The sequence below is a fragment of the Myxocyprinus asiaticus genome, chromosome 31 (assembly GCF_019703515.2).
Source record: "Myxocyprinus asiaticus isolate MX2 ecotype Aquarium Trade chromosome 31, UBuf_Myxa_2, whole genome shotgun sequence".
NCBI classification, from domain to species: Eukaryota; Metazoa; Chordata; class Actinopteri; order Cypriniformes; family Catostomidae; genus Myxocyprinus; species Myxocyprinus asiaticus.
Window position 1 is genome coordinate 19,256,277 of NC_059374.1, and position 25,912 is coordinate 19,282,188.

At 40.5% G+C, this 25,912-nt stretch overlaps 2 protein-coding genes across 5 annotated transcripts in view; one reads left to right on the forward strand and one right to left on the reverse strand.

The window, feature by feature from the left end:
- LOC127421975 (protein FAM222B-like) overlaps positions 1–25,912 on the forward strand; it is a 108,112-nt gene that overhangs the window by 49,669 nt on the left and 32,531 nt on the right. The gene's annotated exons all lie outside the window — the stretch shown is intronic.
- The window catches only part of itgae.2 (integrin, alpha E, tandem duplicate 2), a 38,030-nt gene continuing 21,971 nt past the window's right edge, over positions 9,854–25,912 (reverse strand). The window contains exons 14-32 of one of the 3 annotated variants that reach the window (XM_051665239.1): positions 21,785–21,912; positions 21,464–21,601; positions 21,170–21,370; positions 20,682–20,815; positions 20,407–20,552; positions 20,161–20,306; positions 19,387–19,506; positions 19,089–19,159; positions 18,807–18,930; positions 18,607–18,693; positions 18,270–18,349; positions 12,762–12,842; positions 12,580–12,658; positions 11,933–12,034; positions 11,812–11,844; positions 11,630–11,710; positions 11,434–11,520; positions 11,245–11,355; positions 9,854–11,111 (exon numbers count right to left, since the gene is read on the reverse strand). In XM_051665239.1, coding sequence (XP_051521199.1) covers positions 11,058–11,111; positions 11,245–11,355; positions 11,434–11,520; positions 11,630–11,710; positions 11,812–11,844; positions 11,933–12,034; positions 12,580–12,658; positions 12,762–12,842; positions 18,270–18,349; positions 18,607–18,693; positions 18,807–18,930; positions 19,089–19,159; positions 19,387–19,506; positions 20,161–20,306; positions 20,407–20,552; positions 20,682–20,815; positions 21,170–21,370; positions 21,464–21,601; positions 21,785–21,912 — 2,003 coding nt within the window. In that variant the 3' untranslated portion in view covers positions 9,854–11,057. Of the gene's footprint in view, positions 11,112–11,244; positions 11,356–11,433; positions 11,521–11,629; positions 11,711–11,811; positions 11,845–11,932; positions 12,035–12,579; positions 12,659–12,761; positions 12,843–17,831; positions 17,949–18,269; positions 18,350–18,606; positions 18,694–18,806; positions 18,931–19,088; positions 19,160–19,386; positions 19,507–20,160; positions 20,307–20,406; positions 20,553–20,681; positions 20,816–21,169; positions 21,374–21,463; positions 21,602–21,784; positions 21,913–25,912 lie in introns of those variants that run through there. The other 2 variants (XM_051665238.1, XM_051665240.1) reach the window with 2 other exon arrangements.

The following is a 25,912-nucleotide window of genomic DNA, read 5'->3' on the forward strand; positions in this document are numbered from 1 at the left end:
GGCATCCTTTATCCATTGAGAATGTGATGGTGGATGAGGGTTTTTCCAATTGAGTAAAATTTGTCATCTAGCCAGCAATGTGAGGAAAGCATAAAGTCCATGAAATAATGGGGTAGCAAGTGACCAGCGGGCAGGACACCAAACAGGCCAATGATAGGCGAGGGCAGAATATTAGAGGAGATTATGACTGAGAGAGAGTTGAAAACTGAAGATTAGCATGACTGGGCCAGAGTGACACCTATCGCAGTCAGGGTTGATGGCAAGGTTAATACGAGCCAGTCTGCTCTTAGACCAGTTTGCTCTATGAACAACCTTACATTGCAACACTCCATGTCTAGCACAAACAGAAGAGAAGTGGACCCGGTTAAGAATTTCTCCCAGGTCTCTTAGTCTATTTCTGTTCTACGGTCTTGGGACCAAATGATACGGAGAGAGTCATTAGTTAAAGACTAAAGAGAGGAAATATCACTATATAATCTTAAAATAGACCCTCTAAAACAAGGGTTGACACTAAGGATAGTGTCTATTTCGAGAATGGTGGTTTATCAGGGAAAATAGGAAAATGTTTACACATAAAGTCTCATGTCTGTAGATATCTAAAGAAGTGATTATTGGGAATGTTGAATGAATGGGTTAGCTGGATAAAACAGCCAAAAGTCCCGTCAATATACAGGTCAGCAAAGGAAAAAAGCCCATGCTTCAGTCAAGAGGCGCACGCAGCATCCAGGGTGGAGGGAGGAGTACAGGTGCATCTCAATAAATTAGAATGTCGTGGAAAAGTTCATTTATTTCAGTAATTCAACTCAAATTGTGAAACTCGTGTATTTAATAAATTCAGTGCATACAGACTGAAGTAGTTTAAGTCTTTGGTTCTTTTAATTGTGATGATTTTGGCTCACATTTAACAAAAACCCACCAATTCACTATCTCAAAAAATTAGAATACATCATAAGACCAATAAAAAAACATTTTTAGTGAATTGTTGGCCTTCTGGAAAGTATGTTCATTTACTGTATATGTACTCAATACTTGGTAGGGGCTCCTTTTGCTTTAATTACTGCCTCAATTCGGCGTGGCATGGAGGTGATCAGTTTGTGGCACTGTTGAGGTGGTATGGAAGCCCAGGTTTCTTTGACAGTGGCCTTCAGCTCATCTGCATTTTTTGGTCTCTTGTTTCTCATTTTCCTCTTGACAATACCCCATAGATTCTCTATGGGGTTCAGGTCTGGTGAGTTTGCTGGCCAGTCAAGCACACCAACACCATGGTCATTTAACCAACTTTTGGTGCTTTTGGCAGTGTGGGCAGGTGCCAAATCCTGCTGGAAAATGAAATCAGCATCTTTAAAAAGCTGGTCAGCAGAAGGAAGCATGAAATGCTCCAAAATTTCTTGGTAAACGGGTGCAGTGACTTTGGTTTTCAAAGAACACAATGGACCAACACCAGCAGATGACATTGCACCCCAAATCATCACAGACTGTGGAAACTTAACACTGGACTTCAAGCAACTTGGGTTATGAGCTTCTCCACCCTTCCTCCAGACTCTAGGACCTTGGTTTCCAAATGAAATACAAAACTTGCTCTCATCTGAAAAGAGGACTTCGGACCACTGGGCAACAGTCCAGTTCTTCTTCTCCTTAGCCCAGGTAAGACGCCTCTGACATTGTCTGTGGTTCAGGAGTGACTTAACAAGAGGAATACGACAACTGTAGCCAAATTCCATGACATGTCTGTGTGTGGTGGCTCTTGATGCCTTGACCCCAGCCTCAGTCCATTCCTTGTGAAGTTCACCCAAATTCTTGAATCGATTTTGCTTGACAATCATAAGGCTGCGGTTCTCTTGGTTGGTTGTGCATCTTTTTCTTCCACACTTTTTCCTTCCACTTAACTTTCTGTTAACATGCTTGGATACAGCACTCTGTGAACAGCCAGCTTCTTTGGCAATGAATGTTTGTGGCTAACCCTCCTTGTGAAGGGTGTCAATGATTGTCTTCTGGACAACTGTCAGATCAGCAGTCTTCCCCATGATTGTGTAGCCTAGTGAACCAAACTGAGAGACCATTTTGAAGGCTCAGGAAACCTTTGCACCATATTCTAATTTTTTGAGATAGTGAATTGGTGGGTTTTTGTTAAATGTGAGCCAAAATCATCACATTTAAAAGAACCAAAGACTTAAACTACTTCAGTCTGTGTGCATTGAATTTATTTAATACACGAGTTTCACAATTTGAGTTGAATTACTGAAATAAATGAACTTTTCCACGACATTCTAATTTATTGAGATGCACCTGTATATAGGAGATGACAAGGGGGTGGCCTGAAGTCCAAAGGGGCACAAAACTGGGACTGAGACTGTTTATTACTAATACATTATTTGAGTATTTCAATGCAGAGAGTGTGGCTGTGAGACAAAGAAGGGTAGGGAAGAGAGCTTGCAAGAAGCGTTTTCAATAAGGAGCCAGGAATGGAGTGTCTCACAACTGTACGCGTAGTGCCAATGCAACATAGAACGCATATTTGCTGACCAGTAATAGAATAAAACATTAGGGAGACTAAGACCGCCCTTTTGTTTTATTTTTTGCAGGATACTTTTATGAATCCGTGGGGTTTTATTGTTCCATATAAACTGAGAGATAGAGCTGTCAAGGGTGTGATAAAAGACTTTGGGATGAAAATAGGGAGGCACTGAAAAAGCTATATCAATTTTGGGAGTACATTCATTTTAATGTAGTTAATCCTACCGGCCAGAGACATAGGAAGAAAAGACCAACACTTGAAATCTTTAGCTAACTTACTAACCAGCGGAGTGAAGTTATTATAGAACAACTCTTAAAAGTTTTTGTTACACAGACACCCAGATATTTAAAGCTGTGCAAAGATGCTTTGAAAAGCAATGCTGATACAGGATACTTTATGGCAGCAGTATTGATGGGCATCAGTTCACTTTTGTGCAGATTCAATTTATAGCCCAAAATAAGACCAAAGTCTGTGAGCAGAGTTAACACAGGGGTAATGGAATTGTCCGGGTCGGAAACAAATAGCAAAAGGTCGTCGGCATATAAGTGGCTCAATGGCTATGGCAAACATCAGAGGTGAGAGCGGGCATCCTAGCCTCGTCCCTCATCTGAGGGGAAATTTCTGGGAATGGCAGTTATTTGTGTGTACACTAGCTAGAGGAGAAGTATACAGGAGCCTAACCCATGAAATAAATTGGGTAAAAATCCAAATATCTACAAAGTGTAAAACAGGTAATGCCACTCAGCTCTATCAAACGCCTTTTCTGCGTCCATTGAGATGACCAGCTCTGGAGTTCTTGAAGGGGAGGACGAGTAAAGGATGATAAGGAGACGTCTAATGTTATAAAAGGAGTGCCTGTCCTTGGTAAAACCAGTTTGATCTGTTGAAATAATAGTTGCTAAAACAGGATCTAAAAACAGGAGTGCGAGCACTTTAGCTAATTTTACGTCGACACCGAGCAAGGAAATGGGATGGTAGTTACTGCACAGAAGGGGATCTTTGTCCTTTTTCAGGATGAGAAACAATAGCTTGGCGTAAAGTGAGGGGGAGAACACCAGAAGTAAAAGACTCGTTAAACATGTTTAATGTTTACTAACTGAAAATGTAAATTTACTAACAGAGGAGACAGTTTACGGAGAAAGCCTTGAAGAATTCTGTAGGAAAGTCATCTGGGCCTGGACACTTCCCGTTTTGCATCTCACTCAGGGAAGACTTAATTTCCTCCAGAGTAAGAGGCTCTTCTATTTTTAGAGCTGTATCCGAGTTAACACAAGGAATAACTAAAGACTGAAAAAATGTATCATACTGGGATTCATCAGCCGTGTTTGCAGGGGAATAGAGAGAGATATATGTGAACTGATCATTAATTGCAAGAGGGTCAACAGTGGGGCCAGTAGGGCTAGCTATTTGAGTAATATGATGAGAAGAGGAAAATTGCCAGATTTGATGTGTGAGTAGTTTACTTGCTTTATCGGCAAATTCATAATATTCACAGCGGGACTTTTGTAATGCTCCAATTGCCTCATTTCTGGCTATCAGATCAAATTCTGCCTTAGTTGTGAGAAGCTTAGTGACAAGTTCAGAGCTTGGCGAACTTGCACATCTAGACTGAAGTTCGGAAAGTGTTTTGGATAAATTGGAGGTCCTTTCTGTGGTAAGTTTATTTTGATAGGCTGAGTAGAAAATTATTTCCCCCCTGAGAAAGGCAGAGATATCAGGAGTGACGTTAGTGGAGATGAAAAGGTCAATGCTGCTGTTTATAACTTTAACAAATTCAGGGTCTTTAAGTAATAGTGGGTTAAAGCGCCAGGGAGATTGTGTCACAGAACTGCCAGGTAGTGAAATGTCTACCAACAGTGCTGCGTGATCGGAAATCACTATAGGTTATATGTACAGGAGTTGACCAAAAAAGCAATTTATTATCAAGGAGAAAGAAATCTATCCGAGAAAAGGATTGATGTACAGAAGAAAAAAAGGAAAACTGCTCTATAAACAGATGTATGATTTTAGAGGATTTAGACTGTGCAAGGGGCCTGGTAGATGAACGGTCTAAGACAGGATCCAGATTAGTTGGCTTGAGTTTAAATCTGGGAGGGAGAATAAAAGGTTCCGAAAAAAGGCGTCATTGTCCCAATTGGGGCCATAAACATTAGCCAAAATTAAAATAATACTACTTATCTGGCCAGTGGCAATAACAAAGTGCACGTTAGGGTCTGAAATGACCTCATGGACAGAGAATGAGACAGACTTGTGAATAAAAATAGCTACAACCCAGGATTTGCTAGGAAATGAGGAATGATAAAGCTGATCCACCCAACCCCAATGAATTCTAAGGTGATCTGAAGGCTTAAGATGAGTCTCCTGAATAAATGCAATTTTTGTGTTCAGATATTTCAGATGATCAATAACCTTTTTACACTTTAAAGGAGAGTTCAGCCCTTTGTCATTCCAACTAGTAAGCCTTATTACCCCACTGGGCTTATGCATGTTTTTGGGATGCAACATACATTTGCTTTATGACAGCGAAACCCATGTCAATCCTTCCATTGACCGGTACAGCACACAAGGAATATACACGGCAAGAAAAGGCAAAGAAGTGAGAAAAAACCACAACAAACCACACTGAAGCCTAACAGAAACCCAATTTTCTCCCCATTAAGACCCCAAAAAGGTAGTGGGCAGGGTGAGTGGGGTCCAGAGTGATTTTACCAGCCTTTTTCCTCACTCTGGAAGTGTACAGTTCTTGAAGGGGGGGGCAGGGGGCAACCAATAATCCTCTCAGCAGTCTGGATTGTCCTTTGTAGTCTTCTGATGTCTGATTTCGTAGCTGAACCAAACCAGACTGTTATTGAAGTGCAGAGGACAGACTCAATGGCTGCTGAGTAGAACTGGATTAGCAGCGCCTGTGGCAGGTTGAATTTCCTCAGCTGGCGAAGGAAGTACAACCTCTGCTGGGCCTTTTTCACAATGGAGTCAATGTGGATCTCCCACTTCAGGTCCTGTGAGATGGTAGTGCCCAGGAACCTGAATGACTCCACTGCTGCCACAGTGCTGTTTAGAATGGTGAGGGGGGTCAGTGTTGGGGTGTTCCTCCAAAAGTCCACAATGATCTCCACCGTTTTGAGCGTGTTCAGCTCAATGTTGTTTTGACTGCACCAGACAGCCAGCTGTTCGCGGTAAGTAGAAAGGCTTACAGTTAATAAAGAGCGCTTCCAAATTAGGACAGCACATCCTCTTTAACGTTGTTACATCTGTACACCAAATTTCACTGATGTAAAAGTATGTTCCACCGCCTCTTGTTTTCCCTGTTAACGTCGCGATACGATCCGCTCTGAACAGCTGGAAGCCCGGCAGATGTAACGCGCTGTCCGGAATGGCTTCACTCAGACAGGCTTCTGTGAAGCACAAGGCAGCAGAGGTTGAAAAGTCCTTGTTTGTGCAGGTGAGGAGATGTAGTTCATACGTTTTGTTAGGAAGAGACTAGAGATTCGCTAAGTGAATATTCGGAAGCGCTGTTAGAAATCCACGCTGACGGAGTTTGACCAGCGCACCGGCTCGTCTCCCTCGCCTGCATCTCTTGAACAGCAGAGCTGCGCCTCCAACTAAAATGTCCAGCAATACGTCTGAAAACCGGGAAAAGATTGTCTGGTGTATGCTGTCGAATGTTCAGCAGTTCGTCTCTGGTAAAACTGACAGGAAAAAGATTACTAAACACGACAAACAAACAAAAACAACAAAAGAACCGAGGAGCTCCACACCAAGGCAGCCATCCGCGGCACCATCATGATGATTTATAGATAAATAAACATTTAAATAAAAACAGAAAAGCAGCAATATAACAGCGCTATGTGTATGGAATGAACAATCTATACACTTAGTGTTCCATATAGTGAGGGTCTCAATACCTTAGAAATGAACACATACCGAACAATCTAAACAAAAGAGTGCATTACCCCGTTTGGGCTAAATATTTTCCAGTAAAACCTGTGACAGAGTAATGAAACACTAATAAGTTAATCCCCCTTTTCTCCCAATTTGGAATGCCCAATTCCCACTACTTAGTAGGTCCTCGTGGTGGCGCGGTTACTCACCTCAATCCGGGTGGTGGAGGACAAGTCTCAGTTTTCTCCGCTTCTGAGACTGTCAATCAATAACCATCATATCACGTGGCTCGTTGTGCATGACACCACGGAGACTTCGCATGTGGAGGCTCATGCTATTCTCCGCGATCCATGCACAACTTAACACGTGCCCCATTGAGAGCGAGAACCACTAATCATGACCACAAGGAGGTTACCCCATGTGACTCTACATTCACCTGGAAACGATGGAAAAGCAGGATGACGGGCCACTGTTTCTGTCCTGGAGCAGGTTTAGGCGCGATGCTACGGTGTGCCCTATCCAGTTCGGGACGCGAGGGGGGAACCCGAGAACCCAGAACATCGACGAGGAGCTGGGAGAAAAACATGGTTGAACGCGGACCTTCGATCGACTCTGGTAAGTCCTCTATCCGGATATTCTGGCATCAGCTGCGGCCTTCCAAGTCAGCAAATTTAGTCTTTAGCGACTCATTGACTCTCTGCAGCACCGAGCACACAGACTCCAGCTGCACAAAATGTTGATCAACTTCCATTGCGTTAGATTCAAGGGAGCCCATGCGTTGACCAAGGTCTAAGACTGTGGACTGTATATTGTCCAGTTTAGTTGCCAATGTTTCGACGGATGATTTAAAGTTTGCAGCGAGAGAAGCTCTCAGTTCTTTGGGAAATTAGCTAATTTCAGCTAGCGTGATGCTAGCCACAGACTGTGGGGTACCATCTCGGTCTTTATCAACTTGTTTACTCTTCCCCTTTGACATACTGAGTGTTTTGTAAAGTCACTAGCCAGTAATGAATCAGGCACTGCCTGAGGAGACCAAAACCGGCAAGGTTTTCAAATTAAAATACAGAAAGGTTAGTGGGAGAGCTCTGCACAGACGTCTACTCCACGTGCACCATTACTGGAACCTCCCTTATTCAAATACTCTTTAGCATATTCCAAGCAAGCTGCCTTGAAGTTAGCAGAGGCTTCCTAGGAGCTTTCCTACTAAACATCCCAGACCTGTGGAATAAGCACTTGACTGTTGAGATGTGAATGTTTAGTTCACTGCTTTATAAGGACTATAAGGAAGTTATTAGCTATATGCTTTGAATCCTTAGTTTTTTGTGTGGATCATTGTCATCACAATGGGTAATGGAATGTAGACACTTTGATATTTTCATGTACCCTTCTCCAGCTTTGTGAAAGCAAACTATTTTATCTTTAAGGTCTTGTAAATGTTGTCTTCCCGATCCCATTGTGACTGGTTTTACTTTTCCAGCACACTGTCTGCATTTATATCAGATTGAGAGGACGAAGCCCATTAAACTTGCAAACTTTTGATCTGTTGTAATTTCCTATATATATATATATATATATAACACACACTGATCAGCCACAACATTAAAACCACTGACAGGTGAAGTGAATAACATTTATTATCTCGTTACAATGGCACCTGTCAAGGGGTGGGATATATTAGGCAGCAAGTGAACAGTCAGTCCTTGAATTTCATGTGTTGGAAGCAGGAAAAATGGGCAAGCGTAAGGATCTGAGCAACTTTGACAAGTGACAAATTGTGATGGATAGATGACTGGGTCAGAGCATCTCCAAAATGGCAGGTCTTGTGGGGTGTTCCCGGTTTACAGTGGTTAGTACCTACCAAAAGTGGTCCAAGAAAGGGCAACCAGTAAACAGATGACAGGGATATGGGTGCCCAAGGCTCACTGATGCACAAATCTCTGAAAAACTTAATGCTGGCCATGATAGAAAGGTGTCAGAACACACAGTGCATCGCAGCTTGCTGTGTATGGGGCTGCGTAGCTGCAGACCGATCAGAATGCCCATGCTGACCCCTGTCTACCACCGAAAGTGCATACAATGGGCACGTGAGCATCAGAACTGGACCTTGGAGCAATGGAAGAAGTTGGTCTGGTCTGATGAATCACATTTTCTTTTAGATCATGTGGACGGTCGGTTGTGTGTGCGTCGTTAACCTAGGGAAGAGATGGCAGCAGGATGCACCATGGGAAGAAGGCCGGCGGAGGCAGCGTGATGCTCTGGGCAATATTCTGCTGGGAAACCTTGGATCCTGACATTTATGTGGATGTTACCACCTACCGAAAGATTGTTGCAGACCACGTACACCCCTTCATGGAAACAGTATTCCCTGCTAGGTGGCAGTGGCACCTCGCAACTTTAAAGGATCTGCTGCTAACGTCTTGGTGCCAGATACCACAGGACACCTTCAGAGGTCATGTGGAGTCCATGCCTCGACAGGTCAGAGCTGTTTTGGTGACACGAGGAGGACCTACACAATATTAGGCAGGTGGTTTTAATGTTGTGGCTGATCGGTATGTGTGTGTATATATATATATATATTAGTTTGTTCTTGGCTTGCCTAATCATTCACATGCAATAGTTACTGATGCCATTGTAGAAATTAACTTTTCACAGTCAGCCAAAATTAATTTAATCCATGAGTGAAAGAATCCAATAAAAGGGCAGTTATGGAGATTAAGTGAGTAGTATTCAGCTGGTTGTGTGATCGTAACATGGCAGCCCCCTTAAGGGGACATTCTCCATGTAGAATAAAACAGCTTTTTTAAGGTTACTGATATGACTGCAGTCTTCATCTTATGTGAGTCATCATGCTAGGTACATATTTTTAAAAATTACAATTATATTTTTTAGCTGTAAAAGTTATTCAATGAGGAAATTTACAGAGTGCATCTTTAAGGTAACTGGTGATTTTGGTTATTTATCTACCAGTGTGGCACAATGCAGTAATTCTGACTTAGTAAGTGTTGTTTTAAAATTAATTAATATAATTATTTAAACCACTACCACAGTTTCAGTCTGATCTAGATACTGTATGTGTTTTGGGAAATTTGAAGTGTATATTTTAAGGCTTTTATAAATTATATGAAAACTCTGAATCACATTCTAATAAGTTGTGTAAAGTTCCTCTTTGGTTGTCTCATTTAAATTACAAGTAAATGCATAATTTAAATTGTTGGTATTAGCATTATTTGCTTTATAGAAGTAAATTATTTATACCTACATAAAAACACAATATTGCTGTCTCGCTTCCTGGTCAAAAATGCAGGGGTGTGGCTACAACCAGGCTCAGCCAATGGACTATAACTTTTTGTATTTTGGTAGTGACATGAAAATGTGGGACATCATTTTTAAATAAAGTCTATTATTTAAAAATTAAAACCCTCAATATAATCTGAATCTTTCCTTTCACTTTAATATAAATCAAAAATATCTTTTAAAAAACAACATTGAAAAAAATCAAAAGAATTAGGTATTATTTTCATAAGTTGAAAAGTAGGGGTTAGGGTTTGGGACAGTCACTTCCTAATATAAAGTACTCTTTCTAATTATGATTATATTATATTGACAAAACAAAACATGGCAACAAAGAAAAAAAAATGAAATGACCCCTGTTCAAAAGTCTGCATACCCTTAGTTCTTAATACTGTTTATTGCCCCCTTTAGCATCAATGACAGCGTACAGTCTTTTGTAATAGTTGTCTATGAGGCCCCAAATTCTTGCAGGTGGTATAGCTGCTCATTCGTCTTGGCAAAATGCCTCCAGGTCATGCAAAGTCTTTGGTCGTCTTGCATGAACCGCACGTTTGAGATCTCCCCAGAGTGGCTCGATGATATTAAGGTCAGGAGACTGTGATGGCCATTCCAGAACCTTCACCTTTTTCTGCTGTAACCACTGGAGGGTCAACTTCGCCTTGTGCTTAGGGTCATTGTCGTGCTGGAATGTCCAAGAGCGTGCGCAGCTTTCATGCAGAAGAATGCAAATTATCTGCCAGTATTTTCTGATAACATGCTGCATTCATCTTGCCATCAATTTTCACAAGATTCCCCATGCCTTTAGAGCTCACACCCCCCCAAAACATCAGTGAGCCACCACCATGCTTCACAGTGGGGATGGTATTCTTTTCACTATAGGCCTTGTTGACCCCTCTCCAAACATAGTGCTATGGTTGTGACATAAAGCTCTATTTTGGTCTAAATAAAAAACCAATGCCAAAATTTCACAATTTCTGCCAGGGTATGCAGACTTTTGAGCACAACTGTGTGTATATATATATATATATATACTGCATATACATTATCTCAATGAATGCCTCTGGTTTAAATGCCATAACATATTCTTATGAAATATCCAATATCTGAATTCTTCATTTTTTTTAATAGTTGTTTTTATTGTGGGACCACAGTTTTAACTAATTAGCCCTTATAACACTTATTCATATTCATTCTTTCTGTACAGACTATATTAAATACAACTTATTATTAAAAATCATCTGCTCAATAATAAATTGTTAATACAAACAAGAAATAGTTTATAACTTTTATCTAAAAAATCATTATTTCTTGACACAAACATAAGCAAGATATGTGGACAAACATAGTCCCTCTTTTGCTTTGCAGGTCTTCAGTTTGATATCTGTGTTTGGTCCATTTTACGCCGTCGACGAAAAAAGCCACACTAAAAATGACATCACATAAAGAATCTTAGTGCATGTCAGGATGTTCGGAAAAGCATAGTACCATACTACCAACTCTTACTATTTCTGCATTATGAAGTGCACATTCTCTGTATGCATAAAACACTTGGATACCTTTATGAGAATGATAATGATGATGATAAGGAGCAGAAATCCTCCTATGGAGCCTCCTATGATGGGACCTTTAGATGTAGTCACTGGCAGCTTTGTTATCGTCACTTCCACCTGCATTGTGTTAAGGAGTCCATCAATAAATAAGTCATCAATAAACTATTTTATGTTTGAAATGAGACTCCTACTAACTGGAACAGTCCTCAAAGTGTCCTTGGCAGTATAGAGGGTTTCATCAAAGCTGTATTGCCCCACAGCAATGATATTGTCAGATTTTTCCTTTGAATGTGAAAAGAACATAAAATTATGCTCGATAGACAGTTTCTTGGTGTGCATGTATGAATATCAATGCATCACATAGTTTGCATTTAAGAGATGACTTGCATACCTGAACATCATGTATTAAGACTTTTGCATCAATGACAATTTTCTGCAACTCTTTTATGGCACACTTGATGAGATAGGATCCCTGAAGTCACAAAAATACTTTTTATTTAACTGAAACCATGTTTTTTTTTTTGTTTGTTTTTTTAAAGGAAAGACAGTATTTTGTTTCAGGGGACATCTTACCTCGACTTTGTTATTTTGGGGCATAACACACTCCTAATGCAAAAAGAGCAATAAATGTTAGTTTGAGAGCTTTCATGCTGTTTATTGTCACTCTATGCACTGCATATTTAATGTATAATACCTTTGGTGTGACTTTGTTGATGTGCATCTCTGTTTTCGAGGTATCCTTTGTTATGTTAACAGCTAAATCGATTGTAGCGCCATACTTATTTTCACCCACAAACTAAAAATAGAACAGAAAAGATTGAATATATAACAATAAAATATATAAAATAAAAAATAAATTATATTATTGGGGAAACCCTCAACATGTACATTCAACATTCCTATTCCTATCCAGAGCCATTTTTTCAATGTAAGTCTATGGGAAGTTTTTCACCCTTTTAATCGTCTGCCAGGTTAAAACAATCATAAGTGATGTTGCTTAGGAAAATAATAACCCACCTTTTCAACAAGCCATCCATAACCCTAAGGATTAGCAATAGTAATAGTGATGCTTGTGTGACGCTCCTGTTCTACCCACTCTGTACGGGACTCAAACCGGCATCTCCGGCATGGGAGGTGGGTGCGCTAACAAGAAGGCTAAGGCTACAGCCCCTAGTGTCAGTCGCTAGTACACCTCTTGAGGTCAGGAGAGTGAGGTTTATACACATTGCACAGCTATCTATCAGCTGGCCAACCATTACACTTGCCTTAGCAACCACCACTAAAACACAAGCATCTCATATTGTGAACACTATTATTCTTTTGGAGATTAATATACTTTACCTCAAATTCAAATTGCAGCTGTTGTTCAGTGCCACCCTTCCGACCCTCTTCTATACGGAATCTGTTTGGGGAGGCTGTGCTGTTGTTGAAGTAAAAAGTAAATATACTTCAATATTACAAAATCAAGAGGTTCAGTGAAACATAGCTTACAACTAATCATCTTTAATTGCTTGTTCACTTACCCAGTTAGCTGTATTGGTAAGGCATACTTCACATCAAACTTGTATATTTTAGAGTCCAGAACTTGGGCGCCCTCATTATTACTAAAAAACAGTTTAGAATTTAAAAACTGTATTACTAAAGATTATTCATTTAATTTAAATGTATAATTCTAATTTAAATATCAAAATTGCACTCAGTTATTTGAATGTGGCACTCATGGCATGATGGCTCATCATGCAAAAGCAATAGTTTACAGTAACCAATGCCACTGTAAATGTGCTATTTGGCATCAGCCATGATTAATTCAGCCTGATCTCATGAAAAACTGTGGCAACAGTTTTGCAAAATGAAATTACATAGTTACATGAGGTTCATTACACATATCGTTGCTTCAACGTGAAACTGGGGGCCGCTAAAAGCAAGTTAAAAATTCACAGGTTTTTAAGGTTAATGCTCTATTGAGTTTTAATTCAACAAAATCTACTTCCCTAACCTAAACCTTTAACCTAAACCTAACCAATAGTGTCATAAAGTGTCATAAAAAGCAAATGTGAGATGAAAGAGCATTAACCTTAAAAACCTCATCTGTTTATCTAGTTTTAAACCCTAAATCTACAACTAAACCTAACCGATATTGTCATAAAAGCCAATGTGAGATGAAAAGCGGAATTGCTGAAGCAACCATGTCATTTCATGGCGCTTCTATGACATTTTCAGCTCAGGTGCTGACTTGCGTGCTTTGCTTGACTCGTATGGTCTTCCGCATTCAAAGTCCAACACTCTATCAGTTGAGCTGCCGCGCAACTTAGTAATGTTTTAATAAGGCCGTAAATAGGCATGTCATAAAATATCAATATATCAGTTATTGATCTGCATGTTATTTTAGCAGAAGACTGTATTTTTGATGCATCAATATATTAACATTAGCTGACATTTAAATTAGAAGCCTAATTTGCATGCTTTCCAACTCAGTTGGGATTCTGTTTAATGTCTGGCGTAATAGCGTTAGGAGACCACAAGGGGGTGATATAACATTTACTGAAGCAGAATGCAAGGCACAGGTATAACAACATAGGATGGGTATTTTAGAACTTCTTGTACAGAACGCATACACACAAAAGTTGCGAAGGTTTTTGTACTTCAAGAATGAACAAAGTGATGTTGATGAGTTTGCAGGTTAGTGTATGAAACTGGTTTAACTGTGCACACTGAACGATTAGAAATTATTATGCAATCTGTCTGTATGTATGTTTGAAGAGGTTTCATTCAAGCTGTCAAACCACAAAAAGACATAGTTGTAACTGAAAATACATTTTGTTGGCTATATGAAAGATGCATATACACAATATATCATCTATTGATGGCTAGAGTAAATAATCGTTGTCCTTTGATTTGGGTTGAATTTAATGGAAAAATATGCGAGTTATGCTCCGTGGCGCTGCAGATTTTAGAGCAACCTGTTGAGATGGCGAGCGACGGTGAGTGTGTACCTTCATAGAAAATAATTATTTTGAATTTTAGAATGCACCATGTCATCTGCCAGACACTTCCGGTGTGCAACCCTCTTTAATTTCCCTTATCACACTTTAATAAAGTTGTGTTGAGAAATATGTTCAAAAACACAAAGACTATTGTGCAATGGGTAGCCCTATATACATCTGAAAAAAATCCCAATATATATCGATAATCATCTGGAAAATCTTCTGATTATCGATGATTGAAAAAGGCATAGATCCCAAGCCTAGTCATAGATATAGTTGTTTATGTAATGCAAGCATTAAAATGTATCATCTTTCAAATCATGCATTATAGTAAAAGTGTTTGGATGTCATAAGATCGCCATTGTGTTTGGAACAGGGTGAAAAGTACGTGTTTATGTACCATTTATCTCCGTTTTATTTGTTTGAAAGTGAATAAAAGTAATTGTTGTTGTAGCACCTCTAGTGTTTATTTCACCAGAAAATTGCTGCGATACGTAAAAACCAATTTGCAAAATATGTAGTTCAGAACAGGTAGAATTAATTTATTCCATGAGCAAAAGTGAGGGATTACCGATATAAATACTGAGAAGTCAAATCAAATCAAATCACTTTTATCGTCACACAGCCATATACACAAGTGCAATGGTGTGTGAAATTCTTGGGTGCAGTTCCGATCAACATAGCAGTCGTGACAGTGATGAGACATATACCAATTTACAATAACATCAAATTAACTCAGCACAATTTAAAGCCTAATATACACATAATTACACACAACACAATATACAAATAATAACATACACTGTACAGTATACAATACACACAATAATGAAACACATTATTCAATAAAAATAAAAAAAGTATATATAGTAGTATATATAGAATGTACAGTAGGTTGTATTGTACTGTATTGACATTCAGGCTGTCGGTTGATAGTAAGTTGTTAAGAGAGAATATAATATAATAATAATATAATTTATGACAGTCCGGTGTGAGATATAAGAGTAAGAGTAATAAAGTGCAGTGCTGATGTATTTTGATCGTGGGAGATCAAGAGTTCAAAAGTCTGATTGCTTGGGGGAAGAACAGCCCATGGCTCGGGTGGCTGGAGTCTCTGATGATCCTCTGAACTTTTTTCACACACCGCCTTGTATATATTTCCTGGAGGGAGGGAAGCTCACCTCTGATGATGTGTCTGGCAGTTCGCACCACCCTTTGCAGTGCTTTGCAGTTGTGGGCTGTGCTATTGCCATACCAGGCGGAGATGCAGCCAGTCAGGATGCTCTCTACAGTGCAGGTGTAGAACCGTGTGAGGATGTGGCGGTTCATTCCAAACTTCCTCAGCCATCTCAGGAAGAAGAGGCACTGATGAGCCTTCTTCACAATGACTTCAGTATGGATGGACCATGTGAGTTCCTCAGTGATGTGGACACCCAGGAACTTGAAGCTGCTGACTCTCTCCACTGGTGCTCCATTGATGGTGATGGGGCTGTGTTCTCTGTCTTTTCTTCTAAAGTCCACCACAAGCTCCTTTGTCTTACTGACGTTGAGGGAGAGGTTGTGCTCCTGACACCAGAGTGTGCACCTCCTCTCTGTAGGCTGTTTCATCATTGTCAGTGATCAGACCTACCACCGTCGTGTCATCAGCAAACTTAATGATGGCATTGGAGCTATGTGTTGCCACACAGTCATGTGTGTACAAGGAATACAGGAGTGGGCTGAGAACACAGCCCTGTGGGGCTCCAGTGTTGAGGGTCAGTGATGAGGAGATGCTGCTGCCTATTCTAACCACCTGGCGTTTGCATGACAGGAAGTCCAGGATCCAGCTGCAAAGCAAGCTGTTTAAGCCCAGAGCCCGGAGTTTCTCATCTAGCTTGGACGGCATTATGGTGTTGAATGCTGAGCTGTAGTCTACAAACAACATTCTCACATAAGTGTTCTTTTTTTCCAGGTGGGAGAGAGCAGTGTGTAGTGTAGATGCAATGGCATCATCAGTGGAGCGGTTGTTGCGGTAAGCAAACTGCAATGGGTCTAGAGAGAGAGGCAGCACAGAGCAGATGTAATCTCTGATTAGTCTCTCAAAGCATTTGCTGATGATGGGGGTCAGAGCAACAGGACGCCAGTCATTTAAGCAAGTTATTTTTGATTGCTTTGGAACAGGCACAATGGTGGATGTTTTAAAGCATGTGGGGACTACAGACAAAAGGTTGAAAATGTCTGTAAAAACACCAGCCAGCTGGTTCGCGCACGCTCTGATGACACGGCCCGGAATGCCGTCTGGGCCCGCAGCTTTGCGGATATTCACCCATCGGAAGGATCGGGTTACATCCACTACAGAGACGGAGAGTGAACTAACATCTGTAGCTTCGGCCGCGAGAGCTCTCTCCGCGAGGGCGGTGTTATTTCCCTCAAAACGAGCATAAAAAGTATTTAGCTCATCCGGGAGAGAGGCAGTGGTGTTCATGGCGGAGTTTTTATTCCCTTTAAAGTCCGTGATGATGTTAATTCCCTGCCACATGCTTCTAGAGTTGGTGGTGTTAAACTGTCCTTCAATCTTGTTCCTGTACTGGCATTTTGCTGTTTTTTTGGAGGGCATAATTGGCTTGTTTATGCTCCTCCGCGTTCCCGGAATTGAAAGCGGAGGTCCGCACATTAAGTGCCGCGCGAACATCGCTATTTATCCATGGCTTCTTGTTCGGATAGATCCGTGTTGTTCTGGTTGGAACTACATCCTCCACGCACTTTTTGATGAAACACATTACGCTATCAGCGTAAAGCTCGATGTCGTCATCAGAGGCGGACCAGAACATCTCCCAGTCCGTGTGATCAAACAGTCCTGTAGCGCAGAGTCTGATTGGTCCGACCAGCACTGGATCGTTCTGAGGGTGGGTGCTTCCTGTTTCAGTTTCTGCCTGTAAGCAGGCAGAAGCAGAATGGAAGAGTGGTCCGATTTGCCAAATGGTGGGCGGGGGCCGGTCCCCTCGTGTGTTGAAACGAATGTGCTGGTGGTATTTTGGTGCGACTGATTTGAAACTGGCTTCATTAAAGTCCCCGGTCACAATGAACGCGGCCTCAGGGTGCGCGGTTTCCTGCTCACTTATACTCCCATACAGTTCCTTGATTGCCCGGTCTGTGTCGGCTTGTGGCGGGATGTACACAGCAGTGATAATGACCGCTGTGAATTCCCTTGGTAGCCAGAATGGTTGACACAGAAGCATGAGAAATTCCAGATCAGGAGAGCAGAAAGACTTTATAGAATGTACGTTCCTCTGATCACACCAGGATTTGTTGATCATAAAACATACACCACCACCTCTGCTTTTACCTGAGAGGTCTTTCGCTCTGTCCGCTCGGTGCACGGAGAATCCCACGGGTTCAATGGCTGAGTCTGGAATCTCCGCAGACATCCAAGTTTCTGTTAGGCAGATAATGCAGCAGTCCCTCGTCTCTCGTTGGAAAGAGATCCGCCCTTTCAGCTCGCAGAGCTAGTTATCCAGAGACTGAACATTTGCCAGTAGAATACTGGGTAGCGGGGGTCGATTTGCGCGGCATCTTACTCTGATGAGAACGCCGGCTCTGTTTCCCCTTTTCCTCCTGCGATTCCGCGTCCGGACTGCCCAGACAAAGGGCTCCGCTTACGTGTTTGTAAACAGCGGGTCGGCATTGAGGAATTTGAAGTCCGGTTTACAGTGTGAAATTGCTGAACCAATGTCCAAAAGTGTTTGTCTGTCGTAGACAAAAAGGCAGACAACATCCAAGACAAAAAACATAAGAATTGTGAATAAAACAAACAAAACACTACCATGTTGTGTCGGAGCTCGCAACGCAACAGCCAAACTCGCCGCCATCTTGAGTTCAAATACTTGAAGTATTCAGCTGGTCATGTGATCTCAACGTGCATTTAACAGCTTTCTTGTGTGTGTACATTATTATAAACATACTTTTCAAAAGTACTATTAATTTATTTATGTGTAAATGTTTTTAATGAGGGAACAATTACTGAGTGCACTTTTAAAAACAGGAAATAAGTGAGTTGGCAGCTCTTACCTGGTTAAATTAGCGATAATCTCAGAATTCTTTAGATCAGATTTAGTGTCATTGAGCTGCCAAGAGATGAAGAGGCTGGTCTGGAAGATGTACAAAAATGATAAATAATAATAAATCAAATCCAATTTTATTTGCAATGGCAGACTGAATATTGACATTTTTGAGGTCGACTCTGCTGACATTACACAAAACAGTGACCATACATGGCACATAATAAACTGAAAAAAAAAAAATCTAATTCAAATAAACAGTGAATACATATAGCACAAAAAGAATAAAAAAATAACAATAATGACTAGACGGGATCAAATGAGAGAGGAAAACTGTTGTTTAAAACCTGTGAATCTTTGTGAAAAACGGGGTGTTGAAGATGACACTGTATCTGATTATCATTCTTTACAGGACAGGGAGCACCTTCTGTTTTCTGTAAGTGAGAAACAAAAGCCATACCAGGTTGACAGATATCTACTGGATGCTTTTGAGCATGTGTCATTGGCTTTTGCTCTTGTTTAATATGAGATAAAAAATTTTCTTTACCTTTTGGTTGAGTATGTTTGGGTAGGTCAAAGTTAGGATTGTCAAATAGGATGGGTCTTCTGTGTTTGTAAGATTGAAAATGATATTCAAGCTCTGAGTTTCTCCAATTATAATCATATTCTCACTGCAACATAAATTATTGTTTCAGTTACAAAAATATAAAAAAAGATTTCATATTTTTTTACATTTTCCCATGGTTTTGTAATATAAAAATGCCTACATATGGCCCCTAACAGCCCCTTGTAAAATTTAAAATGTAGTTAATTGTATTATCATACTCACCTAATCTTTGAATCAGATAATGTGATACTTGGCTTACACACATTATTCTTGCACCCTTTTTTAAAGGTAATCTAACAAATAACAAAAATATTGTCAAAGTATAGATTACCATCTGTTCTATTTTGAACGTGAAAATAAGCAAAATTCAAGTAATTCAAGTATTATTACAGAAAGTTTAATCCAAAAGTAATTTAATGAAAACGTGCACAATATGGATAAGGAATATGAAGTTACAGCTGATGAAGTGCTTAAATATTAAATATTATGAACAAATTCTAAAAAAAAAATATGTTATTACCTCTCTTACAGCCTCTGTTGGTGTAAATACGTCAAGAATTCGCAAATGGGATCCTTTGGAGTTTGGGGCCAATGAAAAATGCAACTTGATTTTAATAGATGAAAAACAGTCATAACAACCCTGAAAGGAAGACACGGTGCCTCTCAGTAATAAAACAAAGAAAGGGACACAGCAATTAAATAATTTAAGAATAAATATAATCTATATACTATATTATACTATAATCTACACTTACCGGACACTTTATTAGGTACACCTTTACATCTAATTATTCATGCAACGATCGTGTGGCAGCAGTGTAATGTATAAAATCATACAGATACGGGTCAGGAGCTTCAGTTAGTGTTCACATCAACCATCAGAATGGGCTAAAAAATGTGATCTCAGTGATTTGAACTGTGGCATAATTGTTGGTGCCAGACGGGCTGGTTTGAGTATTTCTGTAACTGTTGAACTCCTGGGATTTTCACACACAACAGTCTCTAGAGTTTACTCAGAATTTTGCCAAAAACAAAAAACATCAAGCGAGCAGCAATTCTGTGGGCAAAAACAGCTTGTTAATGACAGAGGTCAGAGGAGAATTGTAACATTAACTGAAGCTCCTGACCCATATCTGCATGATTTTATACTTTACACTGTTGCCACATGATTGGCTAATTAGATAAGCGCATTAATATGTAGATGTACAGGTGTACCTAATAAAGTGGCCGGTGAGTGTATAAGTATAATATATATAAATATAAGAAAGAAAAAAGTAAAAAAAGAAATTCAAACCAAATATTTTAGGTAGATAGGTTCAATGCACTCTGCATCTGATGTCAGTAAAAAGGTGGACTGCATAAGATCACTGCCAGCAGAGAGGCGCTTTTTGTTTACACTAGAATCCAAGTCAATTTTGTACTGAATAGTAAGATTTTCATCTTAAAGGGCAGAAAGTGAAAAGTGGTTAAAAAATTGAGAAGGATAGTTTTGGATCCAAATATATACACATGAACTCTCTGAAGAAGAAAAAACACTTACTTTCGCTTAATTTCCCCTTTACTGTGCTAAAGCACACAGATAACTTTATGATAAACTTCCTTGGTATTTCAATCATCTGTTCAGTGAGAGGAATCTCGCCTGGCTCAGTCGTGATATCTGGTTTAATTATCACGACTGGTATGGTCCTAAAAAATAGTGTAAAGATGATTGAACATCAAAGGGAAGTTCCTCCATCCCAGTAGAGCATATTAAAGAAATATATTACTAGACTGTGCAGAGAAATGCATCCACCTAGACTGCTAATTTTTACTCACTCAAAAACTGTCACTATTCCTTGACTTCCAACTGCAATGCAAGGCTTGATTTTTGTCGTATCAGGTAGGCCTATGGTACTTACTGACTGACCAAAATGCTTAAGTTTTATTCCAAAATCTGAGGGTGAAATTTTCTGGGGAGTAAGCGACAATTAACATTTGAAAACACTTCACATTCACATCAAACTATATGATCTTCTGAATCCAATATCAAAAAAGATGCCATACACATGCATAGGATGCAAATAATGCTCTGTGCACACATGTTTGTCTTTTTCATTTTCTTGCATTTTCTTAAAATAACTTGTCATGTAAGGGTTCTGACTTTCTAGAGTAAAAGTGAAACCCTGCTTTAAAAATGGTTCTAATGATTATATTTTATTACTTTTGTCTCAAAGATCCTCAAGTAAAGAACTTTAATCTACCAAAAAAAAAAAAAAACTAACAAACTCCAAAACAATGTGTAAAAAATATATACTGAAACTCACTTGTGAAAACTGAAGACCATCTTCAAATCCATTGTAAATGTAAATGCTTCCTGAGGAATCTGTTTCAAGAGGAGCACCCACTGCAACATCATTGTACTTGTTCCCATCAATATCTCCTATGGAAGCGATGGCAGCACCAAACCTGGCAAAGGTCTGTCCTGCATCACCCCGCAACTCCCTGTCCATGCTCTCAAACCTCTCCTGCTTTGGGATGAAATGAGATGTAAGGCTTGTTTTCATATTGTCCCACACATATCATTCCCATAAAATGAATCTGAATGGAGTGTAAGATACCTGATTCAGTTTGTACACCAGCACCTTGCCTTCTTCCCCATTTTGATGGAAATGTGGTGCCCCAACTAACATATAATCAATGTATCCATTCATGTCAATGTCCAAGGCACAAATAACTGATCCGAAGTAAGATCCAACCTATGACAAATCCATTCAGTGTGGTTTGTAACTGGTTGTGAGCTACAAGAGATTAATCAAGGTCTCTGTTTACAAAGCTTTTGGGTTACTTTTAGAATATGCTTTTGAGGGTTTGGATTTTTGTTGAAACAAAAGAGTATGATTTGTTAATATTGATGGTATTTCTCAGCAAATACTTCATACCTGATCACCCTGGAGAACATACTTTTCAGACCCTTCAAATACAAATACTCCACCTGTCAAGTTATACCGTGGTGCACCAGATATATAGACAGTTTTAGTGGGTAAACGAGCAGAGGCCACACTGTAACCTGTAATCAGAAAGGAGATTCAACAAACATAGACCCCATTTGATTTTTGATGGGAATTAAAACAAGGCTGTAAGGCAGGGGTGTCAAACTCATTTTGGGTCTCGGGCTTGACTGGACAAAGCGACATTGCTCGGGGGCCAAGTTTATATTTATAAATTATATATATATATGTGTAAACTTATATATACACACACATAGTATATATACTTTATAAATATATTCTTTAACTTTGTTTAAATAACTTTTAAAATTATTAATTATCTTTAACAAAATTTTATCATATATGATCAACTTTGTACATAAAATATTTCGACATATTTCGAGTGTAACTTGCAGAAAATCACATATTTATTCAGCCCCTCCAAGTAATTCAGTAAGTTCATTCCCTTAAGGGTTCATCAAACTGATTCAAAACGAGAACTCGTGAGCTGGTGAATCACTGTTTTAAAAGTACTGGCTCATAAGAGTCATTTAGTCATGAATCTGACTAAACCAGTCACTGTGTTTGTAGTTGAGTACAGCCAGTGAAAACAACACAATAGAAAGGTGCGCTGATTTGGTGTTTTCACAGTGCACGCTTTTTTATGTCACCACATTAAATTCAGACTGCAATCTCATAACTTGGGTAAAATATAATTTCTTTAGTGATGCTGGTAGTTCAGTGGTGGAGCAAAGGAAAATTGAAGCAGGAAAATAGAAAGATGCTGTTTTCATAGCTGACACTGGGGTAAAAAGATACTAAATGTTTTTGCCCACCAGCCACAGTGGCTGTGAATGCCCAATTTCTCCAGCCACTTAATTTCTTTACCAGCTCCTTTGTTTATTCATAAAAGTATATAAAACACCACTTCTGAAGCTGTAGTGAATTATGATGACACACATGACAATTCATTAATGTTGCTGCATGTCATTTGCTTTGTATGGTTATGTAATCAGCCACAAATGTTTGGAATTAAGCAATGTTGCATTCACAATGCGTGTAAAAGTGAACTGCTCCGTGGAAATCAAGTGAACTAAACTTAGAGCTACTCCTGAGATGGTCTGAAATCATTTGCAGCGTTCTCATGGATGACACTGTTCTTGCAGTTGCAAACTATTTTCAGATGACTGAAACAGCAGAAACAGTGAGCACTCTGCATGCACGTGTTCCATGAGAAGCACTGTGCTTACGGGTAGCAGAGCGCCTCTGAATACACAGCGAATCAGACACATGCATCAACGGCTTTATTCTTTCGTCTGTTCTTCAAAATATAATCAAGTGTGTTTCTTCAAACGCGCATCTTTGTGTCTGACAGCATTTCTTGTCATGTCACTCCAAGATTTTTATAAGTCACAGAAATAACCCACCATTGCGCATAAAATATCCACATTTGGCGGGTTAATGGGTGCAAATTTTACTCTGAACAAAAGGAAAAACACAGAATTTACTAATTTCATTAACCAGAGGTTACATCACAAATGCACACACAATTAGTTGAAGGGAATAAAGCAATAATATTTCCAAGAAAAACAGAGAACCGCTCGCTCTTTGGCTGGAGCTTTAGCCTCAATAAACCATCTGAAACCAAACATAAACGCCAAGGAACTAAGAAATGAATAATAGTTCAGTGGGACAGAAACAATGCAACAGTTATTACATCTAATATTTATCCTTTGACTTGTCCATGTTGTCATTATTTCTGTGAGAGAAACTTCAATGTGGGAATGTGTGGCCATGGAACTTGTGTCACCCTTGTGTTCGCTGATACGCGTGACTCTGCAAGTGCTGAATGTTCCATGTAATTAAAAGATATTCCACTGATCATGCAAGCTATAACATAGCTACATGCAACACCGCAAATTTAAATGTTTAGCTGTTCTGCTGTAGCTAATAAAATAATAGTATGAATGCATCTCACCCAAGTTACAGGTTAAATAAACGTGAATGTTTTCAAACATTACTTGACGCAAATCATCCCGCGGGCTGGAGATGACTCGTTGGCGGGCCGGATTTGGCTGCATAAAGTTTTAGATCATATTTAATTTTCACAACTCTTGTTTTTTGGAGGTTTTTGTATACTAAACATTTTTAGAAAATATTTTTTTTTCAATGTTTCATCAGCTGAACGATCAACACCAAGTTAGACAACAGTACAGCTCAATGATGAGACTGTAAATCTATCTCTTGCTTTCATTCCTGTCAAAAAGTAAATATGCCACTACTCTGAATAAGGTCTATTAACCAGGCTTACATTTACTTAGGTGAAGAATATTTTGTATTAACAGAAACTAAGGCCATGCCCACATCAATACGTTTGAAAATGTTTTGGTTACTGATGTAACCTCTGTTCCCTGATGGAGGGAATGAGATGTTGTGTCGATGTAGTGACACTAGGGGTTCGATCTTGAGAGCCCCAATCACCTTTGCTTAAAATAGAAAAGGCCAATGAAAATTGGCAAGTGGAATTTGCATGCCACTCTCCGCCCCAGACATACGGGTATAAAAGGAGATGGCGTGCATCACTCATTCAGATTTATGCTGAGGAGCCAATAGAAAGGCCGGTTCAGAGCCGCAGCAGGAGGGACATAATGTCTTGTTCCCTCCATCAGGGAACAGATTTTACACCAGTAACCCTGTCTGTCACTCACTCGAAGTTGTGTCAATGTAGTGACACTAGGGGTTCCTATAGGACACGCCGCAGGCGCTGAACCGTGTCACAAGGCACAGAAGAGTGGACACGGGCAAGCTGCTGCATGCCTCGCAGCGAGCGCTCAACCATGTCGTGACCTTCCAGCGAGTTAGGTAAAGTGTCTCCCTAGTCCCGTTAAGAGGGGAGATGGTACTTACCCAAGTAGGCTACCAGCGGTGCCTTTCTTAATTTGCTGTTAAGCAATCTCCCGCCGAGCACTTTCTAGAATAGCGCTGCGAAGTGCTGTGCCCTCTCCAGGAAGGAGAGCACTATGGAGACCACATCCTGCTGGAGGGAGGTTAACATGTGGAGCATACCTCACATGGACTTACCAACGGAGAAGTACACAAATGGAATGATACCACAGGAGGTCCCTGTCTACAGAGAGGGTACGCAGCACAGTGGCCGAGACAGAGAAAACTCTGACAAGGGGAAACCGAACAGTGGAAACTCATCATAAGGGATTACCAAAGGGGAATCACCACGCATGGAGCACTGAGCCCAAGCACACAGGCTCACCTGAAAAGGGGAATACCACGAGTACTGGGCCTGGTGCGTTACTCCTCTGCCGAGTTCGTCACCAGACAGTGCTAAAGAATTAAAGAGGCATCCGGAGTTCACCGGTACGGGGAACTGTTGTGGACAAAAAGTGCACATTATAACCTTTGAAAAAGGGGAAAGGCACAATGCAAGCGGTACACCCAACCGGCCGCCCAGTCTACCTGCTTTTACCGCGTAACACTCGGGTCGAAACCGGGTCTATGCGTAGGTTATAAAACCTCGCAAAGGTATTGGCCATAGCCCAACCTGTAGCTCTGCATATGTCTGCTAGAGAGGCCCCCCTTGCCAGTGCCCAGGAGGACGCAACACCTCTAGTGGAGTGCGCCTGGACCCCCAAGGGGCACGGCAATTCCTGAGACTGGTATGTGAGAGAAATGGCATCCACAATCCAATGGGCCAACCTCTGCTTGGAGACAGCTTTCCCCTTCTTCTGTCCTCCAAAACAGACAAAGAGCTGCTCCGAGCGTCTAAAGCTCTGCGTGCGGTCCAGATACATGCGCAGGGCATGAACTGGACACAGCAACGACAAGGCCAGGTCTTCCTCCTCTGAAGGGTGCGCTTGCAGGTTTATCACCTGGTCCCGAAAAGGAGTGGTGGGAACTTTGGGCACATAACCGGGCCGGGGTCTCAAGATCACGTGAGAGTGTGCCGGCCCGAACTCCAGGCATTCGCTGGTAACAGAGAGCGCCTGCAGGTCCCCCACCCTCTTGATGGAAGTGAGCGCCACCAGGAGGGCCGTCTTTAGAGACAGAATGCTGAGCTCTGCCTTC